This window comes from Balaenoptera physalus, assembly GCF_965194825.1.
Source record: "Balaenoptera physalus genome assembly, chromosome: X".
NCBI classification, from domain to species: domain Eukaryota; kingdom Metazoa; phylum Chordata; class Mammalia; order Artiodactyla; family Balaenopteridae; genus Balaenoptera; species Balaenoptera physalus.
Window position 1 is genome coordinate 132,952,682 of NC_138903.1, and position 12,260 is coordinate 132,964,941.

Here is a 12,260-nt window from a genome sequence, read left to right on the forward strand (position 1 = left end):
AGTGTCCAGAGCCTGCGCTGCCCTGGTGACAACCTCGCAAATGTGGTGAAGTGCCTGGGACAGTCCCCCAGCGCCCATGCCATCATGTTTTGAAGGATGGTCCTACCAGCATGCATCGAGCCCAACGGGGGTTCCCAGGGAGAACCGCCCAGGCTGGCCTCTTTCCCCCAGGGCACACCGAAGAGCAGTCCTTCCCGAAGCAGTGCCATTTGAGTGGGAGTTGGGGGGCGGGGCATGGCTCTGAGAGTCCCTAGACTCGGCATCTTGACTCACTGTCTTGGCATTAATAAAAATTTGTAACTTTCTAGATACATTTTGGTCTTCTTGAACTCAAATGATACTCCTTAACCTCTCTTTCCAAGATGTAACCTCACTCGCCAAGCAGAATGATTGCCAAGCCCTGCAAGTGTCCCAGCAGAGGAGGGAGGACATGTGGGCCCTTCTAGGGGACGTCATTGTGACACGGGCACACGCTGTGCCATCCTGCCTTCCGGAAGTGGTGGAGGGCCTACCCCAAGCACTTCCACCTGGAGAGCATTTGAGGGGAAGTTGAGTCTGGATGGCACCCACAAACCCCCAGCGCAGCACGGGCTACAGAGCAAACACAGGGTGTCCCAGTTCATTTGTATCTTTTATTACACAAAATAAAGTTCCATCTATGTTGCACATTCATTCATTCTATAAATCAGGCTTTTAAAAAATCCCCAGGGGCTCAGTCCCATCCTTTCTTTGATCTTCCTTCCGATGACGTCACCCTCGACGGCAGTCAGGTCCTCTCAAAGGATAAAAGCAGACGCAGCGCCTGGCCTCGGCAGCCCCTCGCAGTGCACTCCCAGCCCGCCCGCTGGAGGCGTGGCTCCTGCCACTGTCCAGACCGCGGCTGCCGGGGACAGTCATCGCCTTCACCAGCCCTTCCAGCTGGTCCTCTGGGGGCTGGCGTTCACGGCCCTGTGGCGGTGCCATCCCCAGGCTGCCGAGCGTCACGGACTTCTCTTTGGGCAGGCCTGGACCAGGGCCTTAGGGGATCTCTGTGTCCATGGTATAAATCTGAATGAGATCAGACACAATGTTATCAATGATTGGCTTGGTAAGGTCTTCACTAAACACCTAGAAAGGAGAAGGAAAACAGGCTCCGGTTAGACACCCTCTCGGTTAAACAAGGCGCCCGCCACTAAGCACAGAACCACAGTGCACAGGGGTGGGGGATGGCACGCGGACTCGGCTATTGGAAACGAGGGTGGCTCTCTGCACAGCCGGTTCAGGTCCAGCCTGCCGGGGCTGATCACAAAGCAGAGAACATTCCAGATGGAAGAGGCTGTGGTGATCGTCCAGCTCATACAGGAGAGGGGACTTGTCCTGGGTTACATGGGAAGCCGGTAACAGGCTCCTGCCTCCCCCTGGAGCTCTCAGGTCCACAGTCTCTGGGGATGGGAGCAGGGGTGGGGAGTTCATCTCCAGAAATAGGCTAGGTCTCCTGGACCCCACTCTACCCTAGGCCAACCCCTAGGGAACATGTGGACCTGCTCTCTAGCCTGGACCAGAGCGCGTCCTTTTTTTTTTTTTTTTTTTTTGGCCACGCTGCACAGCTTGCTGGATCTTAGTTCCCCGACCAGGGATTGAACCCAGGCCCCGGCAGTGAGAGCACTGAGTCCTAACCACTGGACTGCCAGGGAAGTCCCCAGACCGCCACTTGACTGTGCCACGGAGCTTATAAAATTGCAACGTGAGTCCCCAGGGGCCCAAATGAAGAGGGCCTAACTCTGCACGTTCCCAAGGAAGGTCTGGTCCTGGCCTGGCTCCTGGGAGGGGAACTCTAGGCCCCTGCCTGATGAGAGGGTCTCGGTTTGCCCAGGGCCGAGGGACCTGGGAGCTCATACCTGGTCTCTCCTGGACCTGTCCTCTGTTCCTTTTATCTTTGCTGATTTCAACCTGTATCCTTCCCCGGTAACTAACCCGAGCTCCCATAAGCACGAGCATAACGGCTTTTCTGAACTCTGTGAGTCCTCCCGGCAACACATCGAGCCTGAGGGTGCCCTTGGGGACCCCTGATGACACGGCAAGTAAAAAGCAAAACAAGGAGCACTTGGTTGGATGCCGTGGCCCCCGGGCCAGGGGGTTACTGCCTGGGGAATCAAGGTACCACGAAGGTCAAGGCCCAGGGCTGAGCTAGGGCAAAAGCTGGACCTGAGTCCACCCTCCTGCATGGCCACCGAAGGAAGCCTGAACTCTCCACAGGCTGTCGCTTCAGGTGGGAGATAGTGACCTGGAAACACCCGCTCCCTCGACCACTGGCTCAGGAAGATCAGCCATCACCCCCTGGACTCTGGTTGGAAAATAAATACTTCAGACATACAGGCTTGCATAGCACAGGGAGATCAGCTCGGTGGTTTGTGACCACCTAGAGGGGTGGGATGGGGAGGGTGGGAGGGAGGGAGATGCAAGAGGGAAGAGATATGGGAACATATGTATACATATGCCTGATTCACTTTGTTATAAAGCAGAAACTAACACACCATTGTAAAGCAATTATACTCCAATAAAGACGTTAAAAAAAAAAAAAAAGAAATACAGGCTTGCTTGTCAGGGTCCTCTACCTGTATGCTCCTGGAGACCCCAAGCCAAGAAATGACCGTTAAAAAGTAGTCCAGGGCCGGGACTTCCCCGGTGGCACAGTGGTTAAGGCTGTGCACTCCCAATGCCAGCGGCCCGGGTTCTATCCCTGGTCAGGGAACTAGATCCCACATGCGAGCTGCAACTAAGGAGCCCGCATGCCGCAGCTAAGACCCGGCGCAGCCACATAAATAAATAAATATTAAAAAAAAAAAAAAGTAGTCCAGGGCCAAAAGCTGGAAACAACCCAAGCGTCCCTCCATGGAGGAATGAACCAACATGACATGGTCCAGCTGTACGACGGAACAGGACTCGGCCTTAAAAAGATGGGAATTCTGACACCTGCTGCAACTCGCTACTGCTTTAGAGCCAGAGCCTCAGCCACCCAGAGGCCCGAAGCACCTGGGCACGGACGGGCACCCCGCTGCCACCACCGCCGCGCTCGAGGGCAGACAAGTGACTTCAGAGAAGCGGTGGCTGAGGGCAGATGAGCAGGAAGAGTGCCTCACGATTTAGAGGAAGCGCCCCGGGGCCGGGCAGGCGGCCACTCATCACCAAGCAAGTGGCCCTCACGTGCCCAAAGGATGCCCGATGGCTCCCGTGCCCGGAACTCACAGCCCCCCGGAAAGACTGAAGAGCGAGGGTAGCGCGGGTGTACCGCCCAGGGGGGGCGGCCTCGCCCGGGAGGACGATTGCTGGGTAAGTGTGTGTCGCCCAGAAAAGAGGCCCGTGGCGGAGCCGTTCCCCGTGCTCTCCTCTCACGAGGGGTGAGGGGTGACGGCCGAGAGGGGGAGGCAGAGGTTGCTGCGGCCGCTCCAGCCCTGGTCACGGTCAGGAGCGAGCGAAGAGAAAGGCGAGCGGCACGGAAGACACGCAGAGGAAACCAGTGATGACCCGGCAGATCCAAGCAGCCCGGGATGGGCCAGGAAGCAGCGGCCCCTTGCGCCACCACCTGATTCAACAGAGTGGGGACATGGGGCTCACATGATCTGGAAGTCCCCAAGAAGCCCGGCACCGAGCAATGCTTTTGTCCACGCAGCCGCCCTTTGCCCCCCACCTGCCAGGCACTGGGCGCAGGGCAGCTGATGAAGCAGACAAGGCCCCTGGCCTTGGGGTGGTGGGGGGGGTGGCTAGACAGGCAATAAAGGACAACGAAGCACAGAAAGAAGCTGTGATCTCCCGGGAAGGGCGAGCAGGCCGGGGGAAGGGAGCCTCAGGAAGGGGGAGGCAGCCACTGTGGGTTCGCATGGGAGGGGTGGTGCACAGAAAGGGGGAGCCTTCCGTCACCTCAAAGTCTGCTTACATGGAATCTCATTGTAGGACAAGGAGGGACAATGATGTGTCATGAAGAGAGGAACAGCAAATTTCAAGTATAGGACAGGAAGAACAGAGAGTGATGTCAAAATCCCATTTTAAGAAACAGTGGGACTACCCAGGGAGACCCGCTAGGACTGCAGCCTTTCTGACAGACACGGTTCACCCAGCTCTCGACAGACTGCTCTCGAGGTTCAGTACGTCTGGGGGAGGCGGGGTGTCACCTGTCTTATCTATCTGTGCATCCACCCACCCATCTATTATCCAACTACCTCCTTTTCTATCATCTATCCATCCCACCATCCACCATCACCTATCCATCCACACATCATCTATCTATCTACCTACCAACCAACCACTGCCTTTGTAGAGCACCCCCTACACGTGAAGCCAGACTTACTAACCTCGGCTCTGGGGTAGGACAAGCTCCCACTCAATTCAAAAAAAGTGCTTGGTTGACCTCAGCAGTTCTCAGCCAGGGGTGATCCCTACCCCGAGGCACCTGGCAATGTCTGGACACGGTTTTCGTTGTCCTGCTCGACATCCTACATCCGGCCCTGAACGTCCACGATGTCGAGGGGGAGAGCCTGCCTTAGACGATTAGGACAGAGTATTCTCAAGCTTCAAGGTTCCCAAGTAGCCCGTATCTTTCTTTGTGGATAACTACTACAAAGAAATGTGACACCAGGTACAGGGACCTCAGGCAGAGAAGAGGGGGACACACGCCAAGCGGGACTGCCAACGCAGTCACCTCACCTGCCACCACGGCTTCTCGGCCTCGGCCTCAGCGGGCACCTCGACCCCATAGGCCTGCAGCGCCAGGTGGAGCACCGCCACGGCTATGTGCTGAGCCTGGAACCGGAGGCACAGCCCCCCGTGGTAGCTGTCCCGCAGCAGGGCCCAGGCGGTGATGGAGACGGGGCTCCGCTGCCAGCTGTAACGGTTCAGCCAGTTCTTGAGGGACACCAGGTAGTGGAGCAGGTACTGCAAAGACACGCCAGTCAGCTGGCCCCCACTCACCTGCCTCCTTACCGTGAGCCTGCGGCCCGTCTGCCCGCCAGCCGCTCGCCCCTAAGCTGTCACGATGTGTGTACGCCACAGATCGGATGTCGCCTCCCAGTGTCATTGGAAAAAAGCCCCAGTGCCTTCCACGGGCCTTGCCCCACCCTCCTGCCAGGTTCACCTCCACCCCCGCCCCGGTCCCCACGGGCCCGCCTGCTCTCAGCCTCCAGGCCCAGCTCCCAAAACCCGCTCGGCCACTCTCAATGGCCACCCCGCCACAGTCCCTCTCCGTCACCGCGGCCCTGTGCCGGCCACCATCAGCGATCATTCTACTCATCCCCTGGCCCAGCTCAAACATTAAACCTCCAGAAACAGCGTCCCGATCTGCACGACAGGGCACGGCCCCCACGGTCCAGCCTGAGGCTACGGGCCCGCCAGACACCGGACACTGGCTCTCGGGAGCACTAGGGCCTCTGAATGCCCCTCAGCTCGGCCATCTGTCAGCTCCCCCTCTGCCTGAACACCACGCTCTCCTGAGCGCACGGGGAATGCCCTGCACTGCACGCCGACAGAAAACACTACGGCTGGGAACCTCCACCAGTGGCTCTGGGACTAGGCAGGCGGTCGGGAAGGCCCACGTCACAGGCCCTCCCCTGTCTCTCCGCAGGCCGCCTTTCCAGCTGCCCACAGGGGCCTTCCGAGTGTTCTAAGGGTTCACGTGCCCCTTCTGCTGCTTTCTGAAGCAATTCTTCTGCTGGGACGAACGCGTTCCTAGCTGTGAACAGTGAGTGACCAGGCTTTTCTCGTGGGTTCGTATGCACAGCTGAGCTGGGCGCGAGCTCCGAGGCGGGGCAGCAACTCCTGGCACAGGGACGCGGCAGGTCAGGAAACGGGCCCTGCCTCCCCGTGGCTCAGCGAACAAACAACTTATTCGGGTCTGGGGACGGGCACGGGCTTCAGAGGGCACGCGGATCCCGGCCTGCAGCCACAGCCGAGCGGGCGGAAAGGCGGCAGCTGAAATGAGAGCTGCCTAAGGGACCCGAGAGTGGGGACGAGCGAGGCTGCCCGAGCCGGTCACCGCTCCTCCTCAGGGCCCCGCGTGGCTCCAGGCTCGGGGGGCTGCACTTTCCGGATAAAAAGCGAATAGCTTCGTGCCTCTGGGAACCGTCGCGACCCCCCAGCACATACCTTGTGAGGGTGCTGGAAGGAGACCTGGAAACGTAGAACCCGCAGTACGAGCAGTTCACACTGCACGATGCTGTCACGGAGCTCCCAGAAGCGTGAGTCCAGCTCCAAGGGCTCGCTGTCCGGGTGGAAGTACCTGTGCAGAGAAACAGCACGGCTGACGGCAGAAGTGGGTGGCCCCAGGAGCCCCCAGTCATGGGACAGCCAGATGCAAACGCCAGGGCCCCTGTGCTGCTGATCAGCACAGGGTCACCATCAACAACTCTCCACCTGCGGGTCCAGTACGGGATAAAAACGGTAACCAGAGAGGAAAGAAGCCACTTCTAGCTTTAGCCCCATGGCTGTCCCACGCCCTATTAGGGAGCCCCCCAGTCTCCCCTCGTGCCCGCCCGGCCTCCCTGCTGGGGCCCTGGCAGTTACAGGTGGACTCCAGCTGCCCTTCCGCAGTTCCCTCTCCCGTTTTTCTCCTACTCTTTCGAGGTACACCGTGAACCTGTCATGTTTATGGGGTGGGGAGTGCTTTTCCGTTAGCTGTTTCTTAAAAGAGAAGCAGCACAAAATAGTTTTCTTCCCTAACGATTAGGGTTCCTGGAAAGGCTATGACGCACTAACTTTCCATAAATTGCTTTCTCCCAGGCCCCGGGGCCTCGGCACAGCCCGCCCAGCCGGCTGGACCCCCGTGTCCTTCCCCAACAGGAACACAGCTGCTCGGGCCCAGGACCGTGAGAGACACTCCTGAGCAACTCTGACCCAGTTTCCACACCATCTAAATAGGACGACGGCCCCAGAACCCAACTGGTTCCATCCATCCTGTCCAAGACTCCATGAGAATCTTTGCTTTTTTTTTTTAGAATAGAATTTGATCTTTATTTTTTTAACACCTTTATTGGAGTATAATTGCTTTACAATGGTGTGTTAATTTCTGCTTTATAACAAAGTGAATCAGCTACACGTATACACTCTGCGAGCCCCCTCTGCTCCAGCTGTGCCCGCCTGCGACGCTAGGGACACACTCTTTCCCACCCACCTCTGCACCCCAGTCTGGCCTCTGAGGTTTCCCAAAATCTGGCCGCAGCTTCTCTCGCACAGGTGCCCCTAGGCTTCAGGCTGGCTCCTGCCCTTGCTGTCAGCGCTCCCGGCCCCAGGTCGAGGCCACCCAGGTGCCTCCTCCTGAGTTGCACTGCTGCCGCCTGGGGGGCAGGGCCTCGTGAGAGCCTCCTCTGGCCGCCCATCCAGGGGGCACCGGAAGCGGTTACTACCTGTTGGAAACGTTGATGATGTCACGAGTGCGCAGGTGCTGCTCCTCCACTTTGCCGGCCAAGTAAAGGGAAGACATGGCCACCAAGTAGGGGTCATAGGCGTCCAGGTCGATCTCGCAGAAGAACTTATGGTATATGGCACAGGCGGTGGCGATGGGGATGGACCGCATCCCTAGCTTGACACCTACCGAGAGAAAGCAGGCAGGGGAGTGCTTCATCCAGGGCTCACCCCCTGCGAAGTGTGAGGGGAGCCTCCAGGTTGGGCCCTAAGGGTGCACATCCCTGTTCAGACAAGACCGAGAGCTCAGGGCCCAGCTGGCAGGGGCTGCCGTGCCTCCCACTGGGTCCTCGACCTGAGGGATTTAGACGCAAGCTTCTCAGACTCTAACGTGCTAACAAGCCCCTGGGGGTCACGCTGAAGTGCAGCATTCCCTTCAGTAGCTCTGTGGGCTCCACACTTCTCCCAAGCCTCAAGGCCACGCCAGGAGAAGCAAGGCTTCAAACTACTGCACCTGGCATATCCCTTTCTGCACATCTTGAAAAGGACCAAGTTGTGTGTCTGTTTCCACCTTAGCAGGCATTTAACTAGAGGTTGCCCCCACCTCTGCAGCTCACCTAACCAAAATCCTGCCAAGGTGACAGGAGGAAAAAAGGCCTCTGAGCATCAAACAGATGCCACAAGTCCTGAGGTCATAGTTTAAGATTATACTCAGCACTGGTTTACTAGTCCACAGGTTAGAAAAGGCAAGAAAAGCAAGCAGGGTGACTGCCAAAGGCAACCGCAGGCAGAGCAGGAGAAAAGCAACATCGATGGCCATAGCCAGGCTCGAGGGAAAAAGAGCAACATACTGAAAAGGGACCAGAACTCAAAAACCAGAGCATGATGGTTTGATTTAGGGGTTAAAGCCCTAAATCCCCCAGACAGCTCCTAGGGAAATCACTGCACTGGGTCACAGAACCAAAACAAATTCACAATGACCAGGGTTAATAAGGGAAGGTTAAATGACATCCCATAGACTGAAAGAAGGTGGAGAACAACCAACAGTCATTAAAATCGTGGTCAACATCCTCTACCTAAAAAGGTGTATTAGTTCCCCAGAGCTGCTGTAACAAGTTACCACAAACTAAGTGGCTCAAAACAACACATACTTTTTTCTCTTACAGTCCCGGTGGTCAGAAGTCCGAAATGAGTCTTAGGGGGCTAAGTTCAAGGTGTCGGCAGGGCTGGTTCCTTCTGGAGGTTCCAGAGGAGAATCCACTCCCTTGCCCTTTCCAGCTTCTAGAAGCGCCTGCAATCTTTGGCTCACGGCCCCTTCCTCCATCTTCAAAGCCAGCGGTGCAGCATCTTCTAACTCTGCTTCCATCATCACATGGCCTTCTCCTCTGCCTGTCTCCTCCTCCTGCCTCTCTCTAAGGATGGGTGTGATTATATTGGGCCCACCAGATAACCTAGGATAGTTCCCCAACATCAAGATGCTTAATCCCATCTGCAAAATCTCTTTTGCTACATGAGGTAACAGTCACAGGTTCTGGGGATTAGGATGGGGAAATCTTTGGAGGACCGGTATTTAGCCTCACACAGAGGGCAAGGGCATATGCAAAACATTTTAGCATTAGCTTTTAGCATTTAGGTTTTAGCATTTCCAGGTTTAAACTTCAGTTTCATAGACAGTTCCTACATGGGACCCCTCATTCTCAGAGATGTCAGATTAGGTGGTATTACTGTACATGACCCTCCAAGTCTTGTTTTTTATATAGCAAACCCTCAAAGGGTAGCATGCTTCCCTGGTTTACATGGATCCTCCAAGCAGATGTATGGGGTATATGAGGGGGCACTGCCATCCTTCCTTATACACTTTGCAAAACTTCCTGGAAATTAAATGTACAAATCACTGGGATTAATGGTCCTGCACTATTTCCCCAGACTCTGCCCACCTTGACTTGAAAGCAGACTCACCCAACGCCCTCTTCCACAGAATGAATACAAAGTAACAAAGATCGGCAACAACTGCACTATTTCCCCAGACTCTGCCCACCTTGACTTGAAAGCAGACTCACCCAACGCCGTCTTCGGCAGAATGAATACAAAGTAACAAAGATCGGCAACAACTTCTGTCAGCTGAGCAAACCACTACTAACAGTGAAAGTGTTTCTATTGGAATCCAATTAGCTACATCGCCTCGCCTCCGGCGCAGGAGCGCCCAGCACCACAGTGTGGATGCCCTGGCAGGGTTCAAAACGCAAGCTGCGCCCTGGCTCCTAGTTGTTGTTTTTTTTTGGGGGGGGGGGGAGTTGTTTGTTTGTGTTTTTTAAACTTAAATTTGCCAGAGTTCCCTGTATGTTTTATTATTTATTTATTTATTTATTTATTTATTTGCTGCGTTGGGTTCTTCGTTGCTGCGCGTGGGCTGTCTCTAGTTGTGGCGAGCGGGGGCTACTGTTCGTTGAGGTGCACGGGCTTCTCACTGCGGTGGCTCCTCTTGTTGCGGAGCACGGGCTCTAGGCGCGCCGGCTGCACTAGTTACAGCACTGCAGGCTCAGTAGCTGTGGCGCACGGGCTGTGTTGCTCCGCGGCATGTGGGATCTTCCCGGACCAGAGAGATCGAACCCGTGTCCCCTGCATTGGCAGGCGGATTCTCAACCACTGCGCCACCAGGGAAGCCCCTGGGTCCTAGATGTGATGGGACCTCGTCAACAAGGTTTGTCAGGAGCCTCACCAAGGGCATGCTCCAAAAGGCTCCGTGTGACCAAGTGCCAGCGTCCCCGTATGCTGCGAGGCAGGTGTGTCAGAAGGCGCGGTACACTCAATCGAGATGCGGGCGCCCCGATTCCGCCACCTTCTAGTTGGGGCCTTGTAGTTTCCACATCCTGTCTTTGGACCTACGCGCCCGCCCATGAAATGGCCATGACCGCGTATGCCTCGCAGCTCAAAGCCTAGTATGCAGGGCGTGGCGGAAAGGCAGAGGCCGGTTCCCCTAAGCCGAGCCTCCCAGCCTCCGCTAGGGCAGGGCAGGCCCGGTCTCTTCCCGCCGCTCAGCCACGCCAGCACCGAATTTGGCGGGTCCCATCTTTCGGGAAGCGGATCCCCGCTACGCCAGCCCCTGCCTGCCCGATCGACGCTCCCGCGGCGGGCTGGGGACAGCTGGGTGAAAGTGCAGCACTGCGGCTCCGGCCTCCACGTCCCGTCCGCGCGGGGCCCGCCCTCCTCCCGGCCGCGGTTACCTGCCTCCATGATGAACCTCGTCACTCGGAAGTGCACCCTCGTCTCGGGTGCTGGCCGCCCCTCCGCGCCCAGTGCCGCGCCCCCTCCACCGCAGGTCCCCGGGCCAACTGCCTCCATGAGGTCCCGCCCCACGGGCCCAGATCCCCCACGGGATGGAGAAGGGCCCGGACGCGAGGCGGCCAGCTCCCGGGGTGCTCACGGCGGGAGCGGAGATCCCGCCCCGCCCCGGCCGGCCCGCCCGCTCGCCCGCCAGCCCGCCAGCCCACCAGCCAGCCCAACCCAGGCCGGCCCGCCCGCCTGCCCTCCCCCGGGTGGGTAGCGCAGCTGTCCGCCGAAGGCGGGTCCGGCCGAATACGCAGGCTCAAGCTCAAGCGCAAGCGCAGAGGCCGAAGCTGCCTGGCAGCTTGAGCGCGCCCGCCCTGTCCCCTGGATGCCGCATACGTCGCCTTTGGAGCCGACGCCCTTGGAGCCGACGCCCCGCCCCCTGGAGGCTGACGCCCCGCCCCCGGGAGGCTGACGCCCCGCCCCCTGGAGGCTGACGCCCCGCCCCCCGAGAGGCTGACGCCCCGCCTCCCGGAGACTCACGCTCCGCCCTCGGGAGCCGAATGGCGGCAACCGGAACCGGCGGGGCTACTCCTCCAGGGCGAAGTGACGTTACAGTCCTAGGGTCAGGGCGCGAAAATACCACCCTCCCCGGCACCTGAGCTACAAGTCCCTGCGGTCCGACTAAGGTGTCCCTCCGGGCTGGTGGCCCAGCGTGGTTCAGGACGGGGAGGGCTGGCTGTCTGCCAAGCCGCGGCGGGGGGCGGGGGCGGAGGGTCGCTTACCGGAACTCACATCGGTGTCTCCCAACTGGAGAAGACGTGGGGTTCAATGTCAGTGTTCGTACAACCCGAATCCAGGTTTGTCAGAGTTTCCCAGACCTACAGATGAGCCCCGAAGGAAATGCTGTTAACGGAATGAGGGCATGAGGGCTGTTTGCGTCAGGGTCTTCCAGGGGCCCAGCATCCCTTGGGGATCTGGCTGCTGCTCGACTTGTCAGCCTGGCAGCACAGTAGGAGCTTAATAAATGTTTGCTGAATGAATGTTGTTGAATGTCCAGCTCACAGTGACTTCCCACGTTTCGTTTGTGGCTTCCACAAGTAGGAAACTGCGTCAGGAGTCAGGGATGTAGAACACCAAAGGGACCCCCAAGCTAGTGACAGAGAGTTACTCTGGGTATTCTGATACAGTCAGACAATTGCTATGATTTGAGAGAGCTGGGAATGTTGAGAGGAAAAAAGCCACCTTTTCCCACCCACCCACTGAGGCCAACCTTAATCTCCTTCCTCAGCCCCCACCCCCCTACTCAGCTCCCCCTCCCCCAGCCCTCTCTCCACACCAGCTGGGTTGGTTTCCTGGCGCGGCTGTAACAAATGACCAGCAACCTAGGTGGCTTAAAACAGCAGAACTTTATCCTCACACGATTCTAGAGGCCAGATGTCTGAAATCAGGGTGTCACCAGGGCCATACTACCTCCAGAGGCTCTATAGCAGCATCCTTCCTTGTCCTCCAGCTTCTGGTGGCCCCAGACGTCCCTTGGCTTGTGGCCGCATCACCCCAGTCTCTGCCTCCCTCCTCACGTGGCCTCCTCCCTTGTGTCTGTGTCTCTCCTTTTCTGTCTCTGT

The 12,260-nt window shown here is 57.7% G+C and overlaps 1 protein-coding gene across 8 annotated transcripts; it reads right to left on the minus strand.

Annotated features, from left to right (window-relative positions):
• Positions 1-612: 612 nt before the first annotated feature.
• CCNQ (cyclin Q) lies at positions 613-11,647 on the minus strand. Of its 8 annotated transcripts, none has more exons than XM_082445853.1 (6): positions 10,597-11,084; positions 10,088-10,250; positions 7,371-7,554; positions 6,115-6,247; positions 4,681-4,908; positions 613-1,107 (listed from the first exon to the last, which is right to left on the minus strand). In XM_082445853.1, the coding sequence occupies exons 1-6, from the start codon at positions 10,708-10,710 to the stop codon at positions 1,018-1,020; spliced, it is 912 nt and encodes a 303-aa protein (XP_082301979.1). In that variant the 5' UTR covers positions 10,711-11,084; the 3' UTR covers positions 613-1,017. The 8 variants fall into 8 exon arrangements, with proteins under 8 accessions (XP_082301979.1, XP_082301980.1, XP_082301983.1 ...); XM_082445854.1 differs by having other exon boundaries at positions 613-1,047; positions 10,597-11,067; XM_082445857.1 differs by lacking the exon at positions 4,681-4,908 and having other exon boundaries at positions 10,597-11,647.
• Between the last annotated feature and the right edge of the window lie 613 nt (positions 11,648-12,260).